The sequence below is a fragment of the Porites lutea genome, chromosome 12 (assembly GCF_958299795.1).
Source record: "Porites lutea chromosome 12, jaPorLute2.1, whole genome shotgun sequence".
Classification (NCBI taxonomy): Eukaryota; Metazoa; Cnidaria; class Anthozoa; order Scleractinia; family Poritidae; genus Porites; species Porites lutea.
The window spans coordinates 23,280,098-23,303,587 of NC_133212.1; the positions used below are offsets into that span (position 1 = coordinate 23,280,098).

The window sequence follows — 23,490 nt, forward strand, 5'->3', positions numbered from 1 at the left end:
TTACGCCATCTCACCCCACGCAGAAAAAGAAACCTCGACCAATATGAAAAGAATTGTGGTTAAACATGCTTATGACTGTAAGAATTTGATTGGGTGGTTTGATGTGCAAAATATATAGTCATTGTTAAGTTTCTGTCTTGTTCCACTAATTGATATGTATTAAGAAATGAAGCAATCAAAGGAGATTTAATAATAGAAGAACTCATTAGTTTCTGGCCCAGCGAGTGGTCTGTCTTCAGTTTTAATTTCTTGAGTTTGTCAAAGCTTTTTCTAATGCATAAAAACGTGTCTTTCAAATGTCATGGATTCAAGTAATTGTAGAAAATTCTTCTTCAATTCAAAATCAATCTTTCCCTTATTTGAGATAGTAAAACTTAACCTTAGAAGTCTTTTCTTAGAGACAAAGTATAGTTGCATGGCACTGAGGAGCCGATTACTTTTGCATGGTCTTGCGTATGAATGTAAATCTTTCCTCAATTCACCCAAAATAAGTAAAAGTCCCGGATGTTCACCTTCTGGCCCCAGTCCTCAGTCGTGACTGGTTCTTGGTAACAAAGACTGTCACCGTTCATAGTCCTTCTCGTATTTTTATTCTTCTGAAACTCAAGAAGCTAAATCTAATTTTCTTTGAAGAACCTTACAGAAAAAAGTGGCCAACTAGCAGAGGCTCCGTTTGCATCTGTGTATATTTTTTTACGGTTGAAAATTTCTGGCTGAATTTGAACCCAGACGCGTGAAGTCGGTGATCGGACGACTCGAACACTACATCGTTTGGAATCGGTATGACACACGGTGCACGCTTCCCACGAGAAGAATATTCGATCCAAGGAAGCGAGGAAAACTAGACTGAAGGGCAAAGTATTCGCTGCTAAGGTAAGAAATAAAGTTTAATAGAAAATCTTAGAGACAGATTCACTATCAATTGTGGTAAAATATTATTATGGCTATCAAAATCAAGGGTTCAAGAGAAAGATAACGATATTGGTAAGTCACGATGAAACACTGGAGCCGTGCGTGGAAATGATTTGCTGTTTTTACGGTCGCTGCGGGTTGTCGAGAAGCGATAACGTTTTCGTACCTTCATGGCTATAAAATCGAAAGGCATGACTGAGCTGAATTAAGGTTATTGCAATGGGTCTTCCTCATCTTTAAATCAAGTAACCTTATACACAAATATCATTGCGGTTACCTTAATGGAAAGCCGTATGGCTTCATATGTTCGATATAGCTCGACATGCTTAGGATCAAATCGGGCTCGTTTAAAATTGACGAAATATAAAAATAAGTTACAGAACTTGTTATGATCATTGTGTTCAAATAAAAACAAACCAGGCGCTTAATAGTTTTGATCCCTTATTTATACTTTGTATCTTATTGGAGTGTCTAGAACTGAAGGTCATTAAATCAGTGTCAAGCAACTGTCTACAAATGCCATGGCCAGAAAGATTGTGTAGACTTTTCATGAATTAAACTTTCACAGTCTTTTTTAAAAGCGAGCAACTACAGCTGTATCGTGTTCACTGACGCGAATAATAGACGCGAAAGATCTGCAAGTTTAATTTGAAACAAGCGATTACAATCAATGAAGTTAAAACTTGTAAGGCATTGGGACCGTCCGCGTCTGGAAAGTTCATTACAAGCAAAGATTTGAAAGAAAATAACATCTTAAGTTTTCGAGTAAGATCGACTCTCTCTCTCAGCATTTTAATTTACGATCACAATACTTCCGCGCCAGGAGACAGAAAAGGCGGTCGTAGGAGCTATTGAAATCAAAATTAATTTATTGTAAAGGCGTTGAAATAAAACTGAGTGTGTACACAACTATCTCCATAGTATAGCACACAACTGGCTTTGGTTTTCCTTTTTTTTTTCTTCTTATCAATATAGTCCTTTTCAGTGGCTGTGAGATCTTGTTTTACGTCAGGTTTACGAAAAGACTGCTTGTGAGATTTGGCCTTTAGCATACCAAAATTCCCTGAGGCATAAATGATTATTGTAAATGTCACAGTTTTTGAATGCAGATTAGGACATCCAACATTTTTCTAACAGACTCATGAATACACAAGAAGTTATATACTGTTATATCCCTAACTATCGAGCTGCCTTCGAATTTGGCTACACCGCCTTGAGATCGTTTCAAGTTTTTTCGTTCTTTTTCAATATTAGTTCTCAGGCAATTCATGCGTGTAATTCAGCTTCCTTAGAATATAAACTTTTCCTAATTTTAGTCTAGCTTGTACATATCAGTGACATTTTGATATTTTGACTTCTTGAAACTGTTTTCTTTATAAACCTATTTCAAAGCATGGTTGTTTTATGACTCTAGCTATTTCATCAAGTTTAAGACTAATATAAATAACTCAAGTAACGAAGATATTTTCCTTCCACTTTATAACTATGCTTAAACCTTGTCAGTTCCAATCGAGACTGGCTTGGCCCCAGGGGAGGGGGGGGGGGGGAGGGTACTCCGGTACTCCGGTTTTCAAGTGACAGGGATGATCGCAGGATGTTTTTGGGCACAAAAATTTTGGCAAGTTTTTTTTCGGGTAGCTTGATTTAAGTAGGGATATTTTTTGAGTATTGAAAGCGATTTGAAGATACGTAATAGTTCCCAGTATGATCCCCGCGTATCCCGGCTGTGTAGTTCCTCTGGAAATTTTTGTGGTTCGGAAATTCGGCATGGGACTCTTTGGGGGTTAAATTTTGGTCCGGGGATTTTTTTAGGGTTTGTTCTTAGTGCTAGGGATTTTTTGGGGGTTTTGATTTTTGCCCCCATTCGATCATCCGTGTCACTTGAGAACTAGAGTACCCCCTGGGGGCTTGGCGCGAGAGTCTAGCCGTTCCTTACCCCAGCGACCATACGTTCCCTGATAGCAGAAGCCTCTTTTCCCTGTTATTCGGCGGGCGGGAGAGCAGACTCCTTTTCCCTCCCGCCCGTCGAATACCGGGGAAAAGAGGCCTCTGACAGCAGGGAAGGCCACTCGTAGACAAGAGTCTGGCGTTTGCGAATTTAACATATGGTAATGAGGGAAATGAGAAAAATATTTCTATGGATATTAAGAAAATTTCAAGGTTATTTCATTTCAGCACCATGTCTGTGATCTAACCGGCAAATTTCGACTAACATGGTTTTGTCAACGAGGTCACTATGTGACTGTTCTCTCTAAAAATATTGTTCTTGCTCCTGTCATGGTATTATTTAAAAAAAATTTCAGAATCTTAATAGGTTAGCGTTACACAAATTTAGCTTATTCAAATGTTGTCATTTGGCTTCTCCGCCACTGTGAAAACAGGTTTTGCCTTCGCAAATCGAGACGAGCGAACAAACGGGAAAACTTTTAAGAAATATTTTTGAGAAGGGCCTTACTCGTCCTTACTCGCTGGCTGCAGAAAGTCGGAATCTCTTATGGCTGTTGAATACCGACCACAACACGGAAAGATGGTTCTGTGTTAAACGGTTCAACATGCTTGATATTCTTCCCAAACTTTTATATACTAGCACTTCCTACATTTTAAATTTTACAAAAGGAGAATTCTTTTTATTATTTTATGCAATCATTTTCTCTAATCTCGTTACCTTGACGTTAGATAAAACGATGATTTTACAACTGAGAAGAAAGTATTTACTGATCACCGTAGGTACACTCTAACATCAACTTTCTCAGTTAATTTTTTGGTTCAACATGCGTCTGGTTAAATTTACCTTCATCCTTAAGAAGAAAGTACAGGCACTTACGTTCTCTGCTCATTATTTTACAAGTAAATGCGTTGTTTTCATGAAAACGACTTAAACAATAATCATATTTTAGAACCGAGACATAACATTGACGATATTCCGATAAATTTTTTACAGTATAAAAACCGACTGCCTCAGTTGTTATGACGTTCGAATGAAAACCTCAATCGAAAAGTTTCACATTGCTATTCGAATTTCTTTGCTGGTGGTTTAGCTATTATAAGAGTGATCGTCAAGACAACCATTTCTTGCTTTGTTATACATTCATACCGTTTTCTTCCCCATTGCCTCCGGCGAAACAACTCTGACTCAGAAGAGGAAAACTGTATACAATTAGTTAAAGTAATCTCACGCTGGTAGTTTTTAGCAATTCATGTTTAGAAAAATTCGGCAAAGCATAATTATATACATGACTCCTATTCTTTTTCTAAAAACTGACCAAATGATTTGGCCATCTACAAACTATACATAATATTTATATACAGATTCAGATATAAATGCTAAAGGAAACTGTTCTGGCAAAAGTGAAATTAAAAACGCCTCGATACGAGAACGATATTATATAAACAGAATTGCAAACTACATATTATGTTAACACTTGCTGAGTACCAATGAGAATGGAAAGCTGAGCATGCTAACTGGTGCTTAGTCTCTTATACTTGCTAAAAAGACGGCCTTCATGAGAGGTTATTGAAACGATGATTTTTTGGGTAATCGAATCGAACTGGATCTGGCTTAGGTAAAGAAAACAAACGAGGGGTCAAATTTCTTCGCAATTTTAGGATGGATTCAACGGAAATCGAACGTCTGGTACAAATCAGTAATTTTCTCCAATTTACTGCTTAGCTATAACAGCGTCGCTGACAACGAAAAAAAGGTATGCCAATTTTATTCCTTACTAAATGAGAGATCTTGGACAGAATTAAGCACAGTGTTGTTAAAACACCGCTGTCTAAGTTAGGCAGGCCGCAAAATTTACATCTGATAAAATGTGACACATTTTTGTATGTTACCTAGGTTTGCAGGAACTACTATGAAGGGCATGTATTCCTGATCAAAGTATGCATCATCTCTGGACTTTTTTACTCCTCTTTCTGAGCTGTAATCCTCGTTTATCGCTCACCGTGAATGATACGGATCATATATGGGGAGGTGTAGGCGCGGAGGCAAGATTGAATGCAACAAATGCAAACACTACAGTAATACCAAGAATAAAACACGAACTTCACATTGGGGGCTTTTTTGATTTGAATTCTCGTAATGGTGCCGGAGCGCTTTCTGCCGCATTATTGGCGGTTGAGGAAATTAACCAAGACTCCAGATACCTTAAAGATTACAGAATCGTTCTTCACCACCAATGGTCAACAAAGGTAGGTATAAATTCTGTGTTGTGTTTCTCGTATTTTTAGAAGAGCAGGTGGGAGTTATAAACGTAGTCAAGGATTTCTGTTTCCCGCAGTTTACTCAGCGCGTTAAGACAAGTTGCTTATGAGGTCTTGTTTGTAACCAGTTGTAAAAGAATAAAGATCATAAATATTTCAGCGTTTTATGTTCTTCTCAATAAAATCCATTGTGATTGAAGGAATTGAATAGGGTTAAATGTTATTTGCAAAAGGCAGCTTGCCATAAAAACTTATAAGGTTCGCATATTTATTGCTTTTAATTTAAGGAAATAAACATTCAAGCCAGTGACCGTAATGGAACGATGACACTGAAAATTCCATATAATTTGACGGATATATAAGTTTATCAAACTTACACCACTAAATATTCAGCAAAATACCTGATTAGGAAAAGAAATAAATTTTTCAAACATTTCCGGTTACCAGACGACAAAGAAAGTGTAAATATAAAGCAAGTGGATGATATACGTTTGTGTTGATACTTAATGTCTTCTTTTATGAATAACACACACACCAGCTTTCCCAAAGTATGGCAAATTGCAAGCTATAAAAGCATTGTAGGCGATGTTAACGTCAATAAGCTCGGTTATCTTTGAGCCCAATGATGAACAGAGAGAAGTTCTCTAACATTTGCATATAGCGTAAACGGATCACGTTTCACATTCGTTGAAATGCTCCTCCGATAGTATCTTGTCTCATGACAGACTTTTTCTGAGACTGTTTTGACGACTTTCGACAAATAAATTGATAGCTTTTTTATTGCGCTCCCGCTGCGCAGTTCACTTTAACTTCGTCCGTGTTTTTTCCGCCTTGTTGAAAGACTCAGAGGTTATAGAAAGACAAAACATTGGGGTTAAAATCCAGTCACATAAATTTTTTGGTTAAACTATTTACAATTTGGGGTATTAGCCTTTAGTATTTACGGGTCGACATCGGCGTTTTGTATTTGACATTACAAGGATTATGTTTGGAGAGATAAATTCTTTGCAATATTCAGTGATATCGTTGAACTGAATCAATGGCTTATCAACTCGTAGCGACCATCTGCTACAAACCAAGCTCGTCCGCGAGGTCTTTTTATTTTCTCTCCATACAAGAAAGCGAGAAGAACCTGGTGACGAGCTTGGCTAAAAACAAATGTCAAAAACAAGAAGTCCAAAGACTACTGCAAAGCTGATCAGACTGAACGTGTATTGTTTTCTTTTTTCATAACAATATTTCGGCTGGCCATACCAGCCTTCTTCTTCTTCTTCTTCTTCTTCTTCTTCTTCTTCTTCTTCTTCTTCTTCTTCTTCTTCTTCTTCTTCTTCTTCTTCTTCTTCTTCTATGAATTACAATATTGATAGATGTCACAGCTTTCCTAGCGTGTTAAACTTTCAGTCAATTTTAAGATTTATTTTCGCGCAAAATTCGCTGTGTTCACAAACGTTCGTGAAAAAAAAAGAACAAAGAAACTGCAATTGATATTGTAGACATAAGCTCCATGGCCTTCACGTCCAGCGCTCTTCTACCACAAGTCTAATTTTTTAAGATTATTTACCGAGGCTCATCCTCGGTATAAGATCCTGTTACATTCACGGGTGACGTAAAACAAAGAAGTCAACACAACAGAACCGAGAAAAACGAAAGGTGCCAGACAAAGACAAAGTTCACGGGTTCTTACTTTGCTGATCTCATTCACCGTTTTAAAGTTGATTTCCACTGACGCGCTTTTGGCTACGCACGTTAACGCAAGTAAATTTTAATCTCGTAAATAAAATAGAGGCAAGATATAAAGTGTTCAGATTGAACGTGAAGTTGAGCGAGGTTCTACTTTTACGCTTACCTTCGACCTTTCATACATTGCCTCTATTTTATTTGTAAACGTAAATTTTACGCATGTACGCACGTAAAAATTACGCGACAGTGGCAATCAGCCCTTACTCTGCTCTGATTGGCTCTGAATGCCGGCTCCACGCGAAAAAATGAATCTTTAATCCAGGTCTCGCTCCGGACTGATGAGCCCCTCCCTGGTGGACTCCTGTCAGGGCGACACTCCACACCTTAAAATGAAAGATTGTGAGTGCGCTTTATTTTACTGCGTAAGGTGTGTCTAGATGCTGTGGATGCGGAAATCTTTCAATGTTGTATTTTTACCTTGCGGAAACGAAAAGGTCTACAACTGACCTGACAAACGGTACAACTGTAGAACTGACCACTTATCATGCCCTTATCCCTTTTTTTCTGCAGGGTGAGCTTAGCGAGGGAACTAGTGTTTTATACCATTACTTGAGCACGGAACCTAAAAAGGTCATGTTGATAGGACCGTTTGATAATAACTTGGCCAAGACTGTGGCAGCTTATGCTGGTTTGCCAAAGATTGGCATTCTACAGGTGAATTTTCTAAATTTTTTATAGCACAACTTAGTATATCTATATTATTTTATTAAAATCCAACTAGTAGTCTAACTAGTAGTCGATGCTGCGTTCTGATTGGTTGAACTACTACTAGGCTATATGTTATAGCCTACTAGTAGCGAAAAGTGCCAGCTTTGAAATCCGAAACAATGGCGGCTGAATCGCGTTTTGCTAGCTAAAGTTGTTTTGTCTCGATATTTTTAACCGACTAGTTGGATTTTACTGGAACAATTATTCCTCTCACCCTTCATGGACTCTGAGTCAATATGTATGACTTAATTAAGGATTCATAGTTTCATTTTTCACTAAGCCTGTGTTGATACATGGCAGCAAAGCCTCTTAAGGCGGAACCCATTTGCAAATTAAATAATTTTAATTTTCAGTGGACAAAAACTTTGTACCAGAATAATTTAAACCATATCGCATTCTCTTTTTACCCTTTTCAAGTGTTAGTATGTGTAATCAAATGGTGACGAGTGAAATTAGGGAATAATTTCACGAGTATACCATTTGATTACCTATTAATATCATGGGTGACGAATTACGTTAGCAATCTTGGATTTTTGACATGTTTATCGTGGATCGTATCGATCGAGAACTCCTGCACTCTCTCGAACGTTTAGAGCTTCAATTTGGCTTAAGTTCAGAGTTTTTCGACAAAATACCTGTTAGAATCCTTCTTGATGTGCTTTTTCGTGTGTTCAGGTTTTCTAAAGCGTCTTTTTGTGCCCTGACATCTTCATTCATGACATTTTAAAACTTCGTCGCCATCTTGACACTGAGACGTACGGAAGGTTGCCATGGCAATTTTGTGATTTCACATGTGAAATTACAAATTAGTATAGGTAAAGCATGATTTGTAGTGATATTTGGTATAAATACCACGAGTGATATTTCAAAATTGTTACACGTAATTTCACGAGCCGTTAGGCGAGCGAAAAATTGAGGCAATTTTGAAATATCACGAGTGGTATTTATGCCAAATATCACGTACAAATCATGCTATTATTTGTTTATACTACTACCCACAAAAGGTTTGTAATTTTCACATGTAGGTATTTCAAATTAAGCTGAAATACCACTGCTCTAAGCCAGTCAAATTGCAGTAATTTCTCATGTAGTAGTATAAACGCTGAAATTTCGCGCCAAAATTAAGGAGTAATTCGTCACCTATGATATTATAGATATAATTAGTTTTCTGTAATTACACTAACGACAATTTCTAATGGGAGCCCGAAAAAATTTGCCTGCGTCGCAGACTCTCTAAACCTTCTCTATACTTTTCAGATGGTTTACACGAGTACGTGGGCCGGCTACAACGCAGGCTAGAAAAAATAAATTTCAAATTTCATAGGATTTGTGGAAACACAAGTAAAATTTCAATTGTAAGATTTTGTTAATTTTGGAAATTTGAAATTTATTTCCTCGGGCTCCCATAAGAAATTTTCTTTGGTTTTATTACCATCAGCAACTTTTAAATACATCTATAGCCCTTGAAAAGTATAAGAAAGAATGCAATATGCTTTATCATTATTGTCCACTGAAAATTGAAATTACTCAATTTCCTGATGGATTCTAGCCTGCGAACAGCTGACGTATTTCCGGTCGTCGCTTCTCTCCCACCCTTTTCGGAGGGAGAGAACCGACGACTGGAAATGCGTCCGCTGTTCGCAGGTTAGATAGACTCCGTCTCAATATCTTCTTAATTTTCCACAACTGTTTGTTTACATAGTTTTCTTACGGCGCCACCGACCTTGCACTGACCACAGAGAAGACTCAATACCCTCTGTTCTTCCGAACTGTTCCGACAGAAATCGTGTTCAATGAAGCCCGTTTACAATTTATTCAACATTTTGGATGGAAGGATGAGATTGGTTTGATTTACGACGCATCCCCGTACTATTCCCTGGTGAGATCGATATTCTGTATTCTAGCATTTGTTGAATTTGGTTATTTCTGTTATGAATCGGTTTTATATTTTTTCTCTGTCTTTGTTTCTTTTTAAAGATCAGTAAGGAATTCGCCAAAAGCCTGCGAAACAACGGCACCAAAATTGTCGCAAACGAAGGATTTACACAGGATCCAGCTGTAGCAGTCAAAATTTTAAAAGTAAGGTTATCCATAGCCACCTTGGGCTCGTCACGCAATCCTCCAACGCGTGACGAAGCCCTAAGAACGTCTTTGTGGGTGGCTACGTTTTCCATTCTTCTTCCTTCTTTTGCAAAAAAGAAGTTACTGATTGTTGGATATCGTCTCTCTTTTTTAGGAGAAGGAAGCACACATTATAATTGGCACATTTCACCATACAAGAGCAAGAGAAGTATTTTGTCAGGTGAGTACAAATCATTTCTGATCCACGCAAAACGCGGAGGAAATGCTCTGAAACGGCGCGTTCATGTGCGCGATTTCCTTAGTGAGGGCATTAGTTGAAAAACGAAAAGAACTCAGAGAAAAATAAAATTAAAAGAAATACAGTTACTGAACCGCAGGCGTTGGGCGCCTCCCCTTTTCTTTCTCCTTCACTTAGCACATCATTTCCCCCTCAGATCAAACCGAGGATTGAAACGGTTACATCCTATGTCCAGACACCAAAAATTAGGTTGAGAAAAAGAAATCCTCTAATAATCTTCTATAATGTTTATAATGCAAGAAAAATTTGTCATAAAGAAAAAGGAAAAGAAGGAAATGAAACAACACGTTTGTGACAAATGGACTCTGTATTACATCATGTTAATATCGCCTTTTTATGACTTTGGAACGGATTGCGCTTTTGAAACAGATTCAGAAGTAAATACATTTCTTTTAAGTTTAAAGTGTCAATAAATGAAAGGTGTGGTTTTTCTCAGGGTCCTAATATATTCCGATTAATTTCAGGCGTATCTCAATGGAATGTACGGCAAAGACTATGTCTGGATAGTGACTTCTACCCCTGATGTCAACTCCACATTTGATTGGTGGGTTCCTGAACCGTCAAGTAGCTTACCATGTGGACGAGAAGAGATGGAAAAAGCTTTAGATCACCACTTTACTTTCTACTACAAGAATAAAATCAATGGAACTTTAGTCTCTGGAAAGGTACAACTGTGTTCCTCTTTTGTGGCACAAACGACTTTATAAGCAAAGTTACGGTTTTGGACTTATTTAAGCATTTCAACTCTTTTCATTTACAAGTCTTGCTTTTTGGATGAGAAGGCTGAGAACAAATTTGCTTTGTTTAAAAACTCTGAGGTGTTAAACGCTTTTCTATCCAATTAAAATTAACGCTGCCATATTCTATACTGAGCATACTGAATGGAAAATGGAATGTTTCAATTTTCTTTAACTGGTTCAATCCCGTCTCCTTAAAGGCCTTTTTACTTTCTTCGTTCTTTCAGACTACAGATCAATTTTTCACCGAATACAGCCAAAACATACCAAGTTTCTTCCGTAGCACGTATGCGCCATTTGCGTACGAGGCTATGTGGGCAGTTGCCGCAACGCTCGAGCGTGGTAGGCCTGTGCTCAACGATTGGGGGATGGATTTACACGACCTGGGGTATGGACGGCGCATGGTCAGCGAGCTCTTCAAGGAGGAGGCAGTTGAAGTGAAATTTACGGGACCTTCAGTAAGTGGAACATGGAAAACATCAAACAATGGAGAGCTTTAGATTCGAGGGCGAAGACAACTGCGAGGACGACATTTAATTTTACGTTTTCACGCCTATTCTTTAAAAATAGACACCCCGGAAAGCTTCATTGTATTTTTTTTCAACACAAAAGTTAGTTAGTTATTTCCGTTGAAGGAGGTAAAGCCCTCTCCCGTTTGCTAAATGATAAAATTCCTAACATTTGATAACTTGTTTTCGCCACTACGATATTCTCGCTAAAGCTGGTAGTAGAATGACGATGACTATCAGATTTTCCCGCCAAAATGACGCCAGCTCGCCCGTGCGCACTACTTAGCATTGGGAAAATCTCGTACTTATAGTCGTCCTCCTCGTAGAATCTAAAGCTCTCTAATCCTACCTGAATCAGATCACTCTAAAACTGCAATTACTATGCAACAATTTTAGTTTCTTTTGTCACTGATGTGACGAACAGTGTTGTTATCACTTAAAAATGTAATTCAAATCCTTCCGAGAGGAAGAAAGGTCTGGGGATTGTTCGACAGTTTTTTCTTTTCTCATCATGTACAGACATTTAGAAACCGTGAAATCACAGGTTTAAGATTTTACGATTAATAAGGTTTATAACAGTTTTGTTGTTTACGCCCTTGCTATTTTGCACATGTTAGGGTCAGGTGGCTTTTGACGAAAATGGGAACAGACAATGTAAAGTTTTCATACAGCAGTTTAGGAAATCAGGTGAGTTTCAGTAAAGGAGGGCTGTTAGAAGGCCAATGCATGTAGCCTCTTATTCATCTTATCTTTTTTCCTTGTATTTTGCACATGCAGAGGAAGTGAAATGGTCCGTTAAAGTTTCTTTTAACCGTTCTATAACTGTTTTTGTTTGTTTGTTTTGGCCAGTTGGTGCTCGAGAAGTTGGAGTATTTGACTACAATCCCCCCACCCTGACCTTGAAGGGAAGTTCGCAAGGAAGCGGGACCCCTGAGGCACTGGAGTACGTGCAATGGCCAGGTATTCTACGTTGTGTTCTTTAAAAATCCTTCAGTACTTAACTATGGCTTCCTTTTTCACCTATCGCACGGATCTTTATTGTCTATATTTGTTAGTCGTGGAGATCGTCAGATGTGTGTCTCATATTCTGCAGAATATAAAACCCATTGCAACGAAACTTGTGGGCTTAGAGTACGTTAGAATTTAAGATAATCAGCGTCACGTGATACAGGCAATGCACACGGCTAAAGAACATCCTCCGCTGCTTATTCCGATCGATTAACGCTGAGCCAAATTCACAAATAGACCTTGTTGGCGTTTTTATGTTGCAAAATAAATGTTTCCCCACCTTAAGATCATACAATACTGAAGGAACTTATCTGCACCGTCTAATTTCGTTTTATCGAATATTCCGATAACTGTAACTACTTTCCCACGAACTTCGATTAAAAAAGGAATTCCCCTGATCTCTTTCTTTAAACTGGTCATTTTCAGGCAGGAAAGGAGGATCAATTGCCTGAGACATCACGTGATTTGTAATCGGCAGTTAGCATATAGCGCAAGTATTGTCTTCTAACCAGTGGCTCGTTTAATGAAAAATTTCTCGTTCGTTTTAAGTGTAAAACTCAATAGATATGTTTTTTTCACAGCTGGCTTACCTTACCGGAGAAAAGCCTCAAGTGATTCATGGCTGTACATTTTATTTCCTCTTTTCATCGCGTGGACACTGATTTCTGGATTCCTACTCGTCTGCTGCGTTCTTTGCTATGCTTTACTGTTAGTCTTCAGACGTCACAGGTATTACTGCTTTAAGTAGGGCTACGTAAGTGAAGGTTGGAAGATTTACCAATTGGGAAAGAAAAACAAAAACAAACAAATCAGAATAGCACGGTCTCTGTGGTACTGCCTAATTACACTCACACATTTTTAAAAATGAGCACCATAAGGCCGAATGGGCTATTGACTCAGAGGCCATGAGGGCGAGAGGAATAATTGTTTTAGTAAAATCCAACTAATTGGTCAAAAAATATCGAGACAAAACAACTTTAGCTAGATAAAGCTAGACTTTAATCCTTTTGTGCCGCCAAAAAGCCGGCGCTTTGCGCTACTAGTGGGCTATAACACATAGCCTAGTAGTAGCTCAACCAATCAGAACGCAGCATTGATGATAGACCACTAGTTGGATTTTACTAAAGAGCAATAGGGTCAGTGGGCGTGGTTTGAAAAAATGGCACAGGATTTCCGGTCATTTTGGTTGGAACTGCAAAAAAGAACATTTTAGAATTTCCATCTCATCTCAGAAACTTTTTTACCCGAACAAGCTGCAGCATTTGATCGTTACACCAAAATTCTCGGTCTTTTTGGACAATATTATGATGAACGTTCCTATTAAAGGTTTTATCCATATATCATAAATGGCTAAGAACACGTGCACGTACTTATGCCTCAATTACTTACAAACATTGCAGGGTCATCTACCATTCTGGTTTTTATCTCACCCAACTTCTTCTTGTGGGCTGTATGCTCAGTCTTTTTTCTGTTGTTCTGTTTGGAATTGATGGAGCTCTGGTATCCTTTGACTCCCTGCAACTTGTTTGTAAGGTAAGTGGGACTTTGCAGGCTAGTCACGTTGTCACGTGAACACCGATTTTGTTTCTATATTGCTTAGAGCTTCTTTATCTTTTCTTCGGGTCCTCTCAGACCCTTGGAACAGGACGATTCTTATGAACACTGTTGGAAGGGCATATTGCGTTACGTCAACTCGAAGTAGCAGTTTAAGACGCCAGCATAAATGCCAAAAGCAAATAGGCCTTTTCTAGTTGTCCCAAGCCTTGAGGTGCCAAGTAGGAGGTTAATGATATGAAAATGATTTTTCATTCTCATGCAAATAAAACTCATTTTCACAAGAAAGGCTTTGCACTTAGCCTCGTTTTGAAAGTGAGAGTTTTGTAACTCGGAAATGGCCGATTAATCGAACAATAGTCTTACTTAAAGTGTTTCGCTGGTCACCCCTGATCGGAAATAAAGTTTCTTTTGGCACGAGCTGCATGAAAACCTCCACTAAGGCTGTCGAATTCCCAGTAACCAATCATAAACAACATTTAATAATAAAAAAAGACAAAATGCCTGTGATGTCATATCTCTCATGGTTTTTGTTTTCGTTCCAGGCCCGCTCCTGGTTTCTTAGCCTGGGGTTCACACTATGTTTAGGCAGCGTGCTTCCCAGAGTTCTTTACGCCTACAGAGTTGTGTCCTGGAGACCGGAAACAATAAGGAAGGTGTGTGTGCCGGTATTAACTATTTCGAGCTTGCATGTGGGACTGGGTCGGTTTAGTATCGAATTGCACTATGGGAATGTTTCGATTACGGGATTGCGCAGAAAACTGGGGGACAATTCGTCCTCCCAAAACAATCCCATAATGCAGTTCGACACCACACCCACCCAGTAGTTTCGTTTTTGAACTTCAAACATCTAGAGTTGCTTTTTTTCTCATCTCCTTCCCTCCTTTTATTTTCATTGTCTTACCTCATTATCTTGGCTTCTGTTCTCTTTTACTTTCTTTTATCCGGCGTATGTTTTTGCGTTTTCCCTGAATCTTTTTCTCTCCACCTAGGTTCCATGGGCGTGGATGCATATGATAGCCTTTTTTATATTTATTGGTGACGTTATTTTGTTAATTACGTGGCAAACTGTTTTTAAACCAAGAGCTGTGAAGGTACTACGAGAGGTACGTTTGGCGGAGAAGTTGTTTTAGTACTTATTTTGGATGATAATAAGCTTTCCGTGCACTTTTATGTTGACATTTCCATACCTAATTAAAACATAATTGCACAGTGGAGCCCCAATATATTAACGAAGTACCAAGGGGCTGAAAAAATGCGTTCTATTTAAAGGAAGTATGTTATATCGGGTAATTGCTCCTTACATAGAATTATAATTATCTTACAGTTTTCACCGCATGTTAAACAACGCTAAAAATACTAAAACGCCTATCCTATCTGTTAAATTTCTCACCCTTTTTATATATATTAAACGTTTTTACACTTGTATCTTATTAACAGTTTCATGTTTTCCTCCGCAAGTAAAATAGTATTTTTTTGAAAAAAATAGGTCGTCAAGCCAGGCCCTTACCAAGAGGAGCCACTGCTTATTGAGCAATGCGTTTCCAACAACGAAGAAGCGGCTCTAGCTCTTCTCCTCGTGCCAAAAGGAATACTCCTAATAATTGGAGCCATAGCAGCCTGGCCTGCTCGCCGCTTATGCTTACCGTTGTGTAACAACACACGAAATTGCGCCCTCTGTTTGGGGATAGCCACAGTGATGTGCATAATTGAGGCACCTATTATAATGAGAGTACGTCAATACCCCAATCCCTTTTACGCTGTGACGGGATTGTTAATCATGGTGCTGTCAGCGGCGTTGCTGGTCATAGGAGTCCTTCCTCAGGTAAGGCCAAGAGGCTTGATTTTTTATTTCACCTTTTACACAGGGCTCGCACAGTCTTGAAAAGTCCTTCAATTTTAGGGGAAGTCCTTGAAAAGTCCTTGAATTCCATTTTTCCTTGAAAAGTCCTTAAATTTCTATGCAAGTCGTAATGTCCTTGAATTTCTTCAACTTTGAATTTAGTGACCTGGAAAGTGTTTTTTGATGCTTTTTTAGTTGTCAAGACAGAATTTGAATAATAGTTCAGAGAATTTAAAGGTTATTTACTGAAAAAGTGCACAATGTTGTATGCAGTAATTAACTATCAATTTGAGAGAAGTGAACTGAAAAATGTAGAGAAGTTGGTGAAGCAAACAGTTCAAACCTTAAAGTCTTATTAGAATAGACTGGCAATGTGCATTTTTGTACAATCTGTGAAATTATATTCCTAGTAGGTGGTACTTGAAAATCTAACGTGGTCCTTGAAAAGTCCTTGGAAAATGGTTGCAACTTTTTGTATGAACCCTGTTACATTTATATGATCAAGTTCAATAAGGCAAAAAGCCCTAGTGTAAAATTATTAACAATACCAAATAATAACAATTTTAAAAAAATGAATCGCTCTGCACCTCGTATTTGAATTGACGCACCTCTTCGAAAATAAGGAACCGCTCAATAGCTGCTATCATTTGAATGGTCAACAATTAGACTGCTTGCAGTCCGCCTTTTCTCTTAAAATCCGTCTAGTTCTTGATCTCATCCAGCGCGATTGCAAACCACGATGTTGTTGTATAGACGAGACTTTGCAAAGAAAAATAAGAGACTGTTCGCAGTCTAGTCAACCATATGATCCAAGAAACCAAGAGAAATGAGAGAGAAACGCTAAATCTGAGAGGTGGTACCTTAACTATTTGTAAGAAAAAATTGGTCGGATTGAAACCCTTCAATGATCAATTCAATCGGACTGGACGTGGGACTCGACGAAACGAACCATTTGGGTTTTTAACTGGAAAGGTGCGCCCAAATGGACCGCAAGAGGCGTTAAGTGAACAGGGAATACCGAAATAACGGTGTCGAGATTTGAAAGTCAATTCAGCCTTTTAGAATACAAAAAAATAGTTGCGCCTCATATTTCAATCTATCACATTCAGGATGAGTATCCAAAAGTACCTTTTGCGTGACATAAGTTATCTTCATCCTTGAGATAACTGACAGTAACACGCCATATGCTGATGAAGAAGAAATTCAAAACTGTTCCTCGCACGGTGCCGAATCACTCGCAAAATTGCATGCCTGCGGATATATGATTCTTCGTGCAACAAATTGAGGATCCAACATCGCGTGCGATGTGTGTCCAGGTCTGACATTCCTCTTCTTTCTTTCGTTTTCGTTTTCGTTTCGTTTCGTTTTCGTTTCGTCTGACATTCCTCTTCTTCTTTCGTTTTTAGTAACAGAATAATTTTTAGATATGATATGTAAATAGTTTTTTGAGTTTATATTGTAACTTAGGATATGTGATTTTATCTTAAGAAATAAAGATTATTATTATTATTATTATTTATTATTTATTCTTGACAGCTGAAACGCGCACATAGATGTAAGAAGAAGGCTCTAATGGCATCACAGGAATGTAACGACATGGAAATGACACAAGACGGCAACGGTGGACGGTGCGACTGTAACGCGTGTAATGACCACAACACGTTCCGCCCCCATCTGGCGGCGTGTACAGGTCCTTATTCGTGCGCTCCCGTTTCTCAAGAGTGGGACTACATGGTCAGCAAAGTACCGAACAGAACTAAAGAAGGCGAACCACGTATTGCTACCGAGGTAATGTTAGCTATAGCAGTGGTGTGAATGTGAAGTGAAGTGGACAGAAAAACTATTGCCTTCCACGTTCTACGTTCCACGTTCCGACTGAGTTTCGTTCTCCATCAAATTTATTTATTTCATTTTATTTTATTAGATTCGTCAATTATTAGCAGGGTCACTGCAACAGCATGACGCCAATTACTGCGGGCCCGTAACAGTCCCTCTCCCCATGAGAGAGGCGTATCAAGTGGCTGTATTTTAAATCTAATAACGGTACTATTGTCATCAATTAAGTCATTTTCGTCACAGCACTTCCATCAACATCGTAGCCCAACCAATAAACATTTCAAGCAAATACAGAAAGACAAAACACATCAGGTCCATTTACACTAAGAAAAATTAGACGCGTATTAGAACGTCTCGTGCTAATGGCACAAAAAATATTTCAAACACGTCTTATGCAAGACGCGTCTTATTTTTCCCTGTATAAATGGCCTAAGCGTTCGTAAAATAATGCCTAATAATGTGTGGATTTTGATTACATTTGCCCCAAACCAAACCATGCTCAATATTGGGCATGGAAACCAGAAGGTTACTGTTGCGCAGTTTATGTACGCACCTGGGAAGGTTGAAAACTTTGAATACCATGACCTTGGTCTTAATGAAGTACTTTTTAACACAGACAGTATACGTGGATGCACCCGCGGTTCCCACAGCAGTGGCCGAAACTCAAACACTCAAGGTCATTTACAGCACAGCTGAGATACAGACACTGGTTGTACGGACACAGAGTGCCAGCATGCTCACAGAGCCCGAACCGGAAATAGAGCAAGCGGATGTCATGGTGCAAACGGAAGCAGAAGAACCGACGCCGGTTGGAGATGCAAATACCCAGACCATAAATGTCACAATAACCGAGAAAGATGTGCAGACAGAAAAAACGGCAATGATTAGCACTCATATTCAAACAGAGGGGACGAAAAATAGTCATGCGCAAGTCCAGACGGACGACGTAAGTAAAGTTTGATTGAATTCCAAACGGACAACGTAAGTAAAGTTTGATCGAACTCATCGCCATCGTTAGTATACCAGTGTATTAGTGGATCCTGACTCTCTTGGTCCAAGCGTTTGTCATTAACCAGTCGGAACCTTAATAATCATCCTACATTCTTGGCGCACAAACCTTAAAATGTACCCTCGCTCGGCTAAAATGATCGTAGTCCAGGCCCCGGTTGTTTGAAAGGTGGATAATGCTATCCCCTGGAAATATCTCTGTCCAGTGGTTAACGCAATAGGTTTCCCATATACAGTAAAACCTCGATATAACGAAGGGCTAAGGGACTGGCATCATTTGTTCGCAATAACTGGGTTCTTTTGCATGTATTTCACCATGACAGGGGGTAAAAAAGATCGTTCGTTTTACCGAGGACTTTTTATGTAGAGGTTCGTTATACATCGAGGTTCCACTGAACCTATCGACTGGATAGTGATTTATCCGTTGGATAGCGCTATCCCACGTTTGAAGAACAGGGGCCAGGACTTTGAAGTCACAAATCCTTCATATGTCACTGGTGTCATAATTAACCGACAAATTAATGCCAGCGATATTTGACGTCACCCAAGGGTATATCCGTGTCCAATCTCCAGGGGCACCCAACGACCGAATGTTTCCAAATACGCCAGAAGTGTCTCAAATGGTTTTCTCTGTGTTTTCGTCTCATCCGAAGTGTTAGCTACCCTTATGGGTCCGGTCGAAACTACGAAGACATGAATTAGCCTTGCTTTCATTGGGAAATTTTAGGGGACGTTTTGTCTTTACATTGAAAGTTTTACGAGACCTTTTTTCAACAACAATCGTAATATCTTGGTATTAAAATGTGACTGACACAACCTCCGAAAATCGTAGTTAAGCTATTAGAAAATGTCCGAATATTTTAGACGAATGGAACGGTTATCCAGAAAGTTTTAGCTTTTCACAAGCTTTAGAAATTTCTACGCAATATTTACTCCTTCTATCAGTTATTTTACAGTATAAAGTCGCTAGGTGCCCTGAATCTCTCGGATACTAATTTGAAGAATTTCGGCCACCTTAGAATGGAAAAGAAATCACAGACGAATCTTCAACTGCTACAATATTGCACTTGCAGTTAACTCAGCTGCACACGTGATCCAACTTTATGTTGATGTTTTTGCTTCAATTTCATGCATTTACAGCCGCCACCTCCCCTGGACATTTTTAGTGAAGAATCAGATACGGCCAGTATAGCGAGCAGTATAACTACAAGCCCAAAGCCAGAAAGAAAAGCAAGAAAAAAGAAAGTCTTCAATGTTCAACCGAAAATTGACACGAACTTATCTCCAAGACGTAAAGAATTAGTGGCTAAGTCGTCCCCTATTACCAAACCTACTTTGAGAGTACCCACGACACTTCACAACTCAAGAAGTAGAGAGAATTTGTCTTTATCTCCGAGATCACGTGAGCCGTCACCTGCCCGTGGCGGCAACAGATGAAAGCTGTTGTCTGAAATTGAACGCCTCAAAAGAAGTGCGTCCGTCAGATAGTAATGTTAGAAAATCTCACGCGCTTTAGCTGGAACAAGTAGTTTGTCCGTTCGTATAAAAGTAGTTTCTTCTGGCCACGTACTTGGTGTTTCACCTTTGAAGACCTGCATTTATAGAAAAACTAAAACCACTTTTGCCAAAACAATACTTTCGGGTATTTAAAATGCTTTTTCTGGATATCTGTAAGGAAAAAAAGTATCAGCAAATAAATTCAAGATCGTGGAAAGGAGTATTAAGTCGATAAAGCGTTGCGTTCCGTCATACTTTGTCCACAATTCGCCTTGTTTCCCAACCTCTAAATTTAAAGCAATTAGATGTAAGAGTCGAAGATAGCGTTTATATTAACGTAAAAAATAATAAGCTCTTTATTTATTTTTAGGACATATTTGCCTTATTCGCATTTCACATAGTCGGGAGTGGCATCCCTAGGAATCCACGTGCCGTCTCCCTTTTCAATATTACATTAATTTTTGAGCCTGAAAGAAGATAGGGATATATATAGAACAGTGCAAGCAAGTTATGTTAATTAAAGGTCTTAATAGAATCGATGTTGCCAGCTCGTTTAAACCTGACCAGAAGCTTCTGAAATCTCCCATTTTAGGACAGAAGTCAGCGCCATTTTGTCAACTGATGTGCGTTCTTCCAGCATGAAAAGGAAAGACAACACCCATCTTTAAAAACTAACTACTCCCCTACCAAACTGTCTTGACAAGTTTTTTCAGCACAAGTCAGGTGATTGATAGCCTGTGAACAGGCTCTCTGTTCGGGGAAAGGGTGAAAAAATCGTGAGGAGAGGGAAGGGAAAGGGTGAGAGAGTCTTTTGTTATGGCGCAATACACTTTCCTCACATAAGGATGTTTTCATTTTTACGCAGAGAATACGTAAACCTACAAAAAGGCAGCCTACGGAATAAAATGTATTTAAACTCCATTTTTAATACGTGTTTTTTTTTCAGGTTCACCAACAACAAACTGCATAAAATATCCTTATTAAAGTCCAGTTTACAATCACAACCAAACAGATTTTTTTTTTTCAATTCAATAAAAGAGATTTAAACACAGTCTGTGCTTGAAAAGTTTTTTTTTTCAATTGACCCCCAGAAAGGGGAGGGGGTGGGAGGGGGGGGGGGGGGTGCAGTATATTCCAACATGGTGCTACAGCTGTACTCTTCAAGAGTGAAATGACCAAAAGGTTAAGCTAGTGGAAATAAAACACAGCTGCCGTTAAGGCAACAGAACCAACAGCCAATGTCGTCAATGCTTTTCTCAAAGAATAATACCAAACTGGGAAGTGAGGTGTTTTCAGATCCTTAGATAAAGCAAAGGCAAGTCCAACACACAAGGTAACAAATCCTGGAAGTGGATTAACAAGCAAAGCTGTCCATGCAATAAGTGATGGAGTTACACTGTATCCAAGAGTACTCCAGTCAGGCTTCAGACCACTGTTTTTGGCCAATGCATAGCCCCAGTGTATTGCCCCAAGAAAGGAGAGAATGCATGCTCCATAAGCTTGCTGAGCATGCACTATGAGTTCCATATGTTCAGGAAGGAAAATGGACATCCCAGCCAGGCCAGTGAATGGAACTGCTCCAAAGAATCCCAGAAAAAGAGCTGGTGAAGAACTGGATTTCAGATCTGTCAAGAAGCTGCCTTGTGATTGGCTACTCATAGGTCTGGCACGAGATAAGCAGTATGGACCTTCATATATCTCTCGAAATAAACCACTTTGGGCCTGAAATAACGTAGGAAAAAAGTCACTTGCTTTTGCATTTCGATTATAAAATGTTCAATTAAAACTACCTTGATTTAATAGTCTTCACTAAGCTTGATTTGAAACAGTGTAATCTTATCACTTTGACTCTAAGTCTACTCGATTAAATTGTCTTTACAAATGTACAAATCTTTCGAAATGTAAATAACGCTTGTTGTTCTTGTTAGAGGGAGATAAGTAAATCGATCTACTGGGTGTAAGGATGAAGTTTAATTACAGTTGGGCAGCAGTTCTGCAGAGAACTCTGCTGCGAGTGGAAAAACTACAAATTGATATTTATCAACATTTTACACAAGATCAGACTCGCCAAAATAGGTATGTTGGTGAATTTATATATCAAAGGACGACAAAAAGACGGACAGAATACGAAACGTTCGACAGTTGTAAACCAACTTTACCTTTCTACACATCTTTTTTTCATTATCGTGGTTCATCATCTGTTGAGTTATACATCTGCTATTCCAGAAGATTGGGTTTCTAAACAGCGACGGTCTGAAGAGCATGTTTACATGAACAGCTTTTCCACTCCAAAGAGTGTGGAGGACCGCCATTTTGAAATAACTTCCGCTGTGCATAGGCACTGTCGGCGTATTTAGTACCCAGTTTACTGGCCCGGTAAATAGTAACGTGTATCTGTATTCTAGAAAATTACCTTGAAACTACTGATGAACTGGAAAATGTTTAAAAAAACTCAGTGCAGATTTAAAGGGTTATGAATGTTCAGGCTTCAAAAATATCGAATGAATTCAGCTTTCGTGTGATAGAAGACTGACTGGGCAGATCGAGGAAGGAGTGCCTCAGCCTCTGCTCGACGCCCAATATAATATCATACTCAGCATCATCCAACATCTCACCCAATAATCGGTTTAAAACTCCAAATATAAGGACAGTATAAACCAATAACAGAGAAGCATAGATAACATTCATATCACAAGTTGGCTCAATAATCGCTGCTTAGTTGATCGAAGACAGTTTCGATAGAATGGGATGTGTTCTCAGCGACTTCTTATTTACCAAAGAGCAGAAGAAACGCAAAAGACAGAGAAAAAGTTATTTTAGCCAACCACAGCGAAGACTAAGTTCTCCCGTGGCTCAAACAGAACAAACACTTTTTCGAATGACAGTAATGAAAGAACAGGCCAACATACTGCGAAGAATGTCTGTTGGTGTGGAAAACAGTCAGGAAGGGTTGCTTCCACAAGGATGTGATAGAAAGAAACGATGGAGAGAGTGGCGGCCAAGAAAGATGATATACATTGGCCAGGACGAGGAACAAAACAACAATAAGTCTTCAAGAAAGGTACAAAATCATCTGCCGCGGTGAAAGTGTTTCAAGTGTACATTTACATACGCTGATATGGAGTTAAAGGTTCCCCTCTTACGTTCACTTAACAGCAAAATACAACGAACAGATCTTTTTCATGCAGCACGCAAAGCATCCAACTTTAAAAATGATCGGCTCTAAAAACTAATTTAGATTCAAAATCAATTAGTACATGCATGCACTGTAACCAATTTAAAACCAAGGCTTAATTTTCGTTTTATTATTACTTTCTTTTAAAATTAATATTTATACATGCGCTACGTTTAGAAAGAGCTTATATTAGCTCCAGCTGAGAGGACGAACTATATTTTATTGTGTAAAAACGAGTTCAAAAAGTCGCGCTATATTCATTACACTGAGTGAATTATTCATTGTGGGTGAAATGTTAACAAATGGGTGCCCACTAAAGATAAGAAATTTCTCTGTGAGAGTTTTTGCTGCACACAACCCGCACGCCTGACAACCAG

General features: G+C 38.9%; 2 protein-coding genes across 2 annotated transcripts; one reads left to right on the plus strand and one right to left on the minus strand.

Moving 5' to 3' along the window:
• Positions 1-571: 571 nt before the first annotated feature.
• LOC140921451 (gamma-aminobutyric acid type B receptor subunit 1-like) lies at positions 572-20,434 on the plus strand. The gene is made up of 18 exons (XM_073371450.1): positions 572-873; positions 4,754-5,106; positions 7,369-7,512; positions 9,269-9,445; positions 9,544-9,645; positions 9,803-9,868; positions 10,411-10,611; positions 10,911-11,141; positions 11,810-11,879; positions 12,042-12,152; positions 12,782-12,929; positions 13,601-13,733; positions 14,300-14,410; positions 14,747-14,860; positions 15,244-15,579; positions 17,134-17,385; positions 18,050-18,379; positions 19,582-20,434. Exons 2-18 carry the CDS (start codon positions 4,798-4,800, stop codon positions 19,876-19,878), a joined length of 3,132 nt encoding a protein of 1,043 aa, XP_073227551.1. The 5' UTR covers positions 572-873; positions 4,754-4,797; the 3' UTR covers positions 19,879-20,434.
• Positions 20,435-21,005: 571 nt separating this feature from the next.
• On the minus strand, positions 21,006-22,256 carry LOC140921464 (transmembrane protein 69-like). The gene is made up of 2 exons (XM_073371466.1): positions 22,098-22,256; positions 21,006-21,660 (listed from the first exon to the last, which is right to left on the minus strand). Exons 1-2 carry the CDS (start codon positions 22,248-22,250, stop codon positions 21,127-21,129), a joined length of 687 nt encoding a protein of 228 aa, XP_073227567.1. The 5' UTR covers positions 22,251-22,256; the 3' UTR covers positions 21,006-21,126.
• Positions 22,257-23,490: the final 1,234 nt, after the last annotated feature.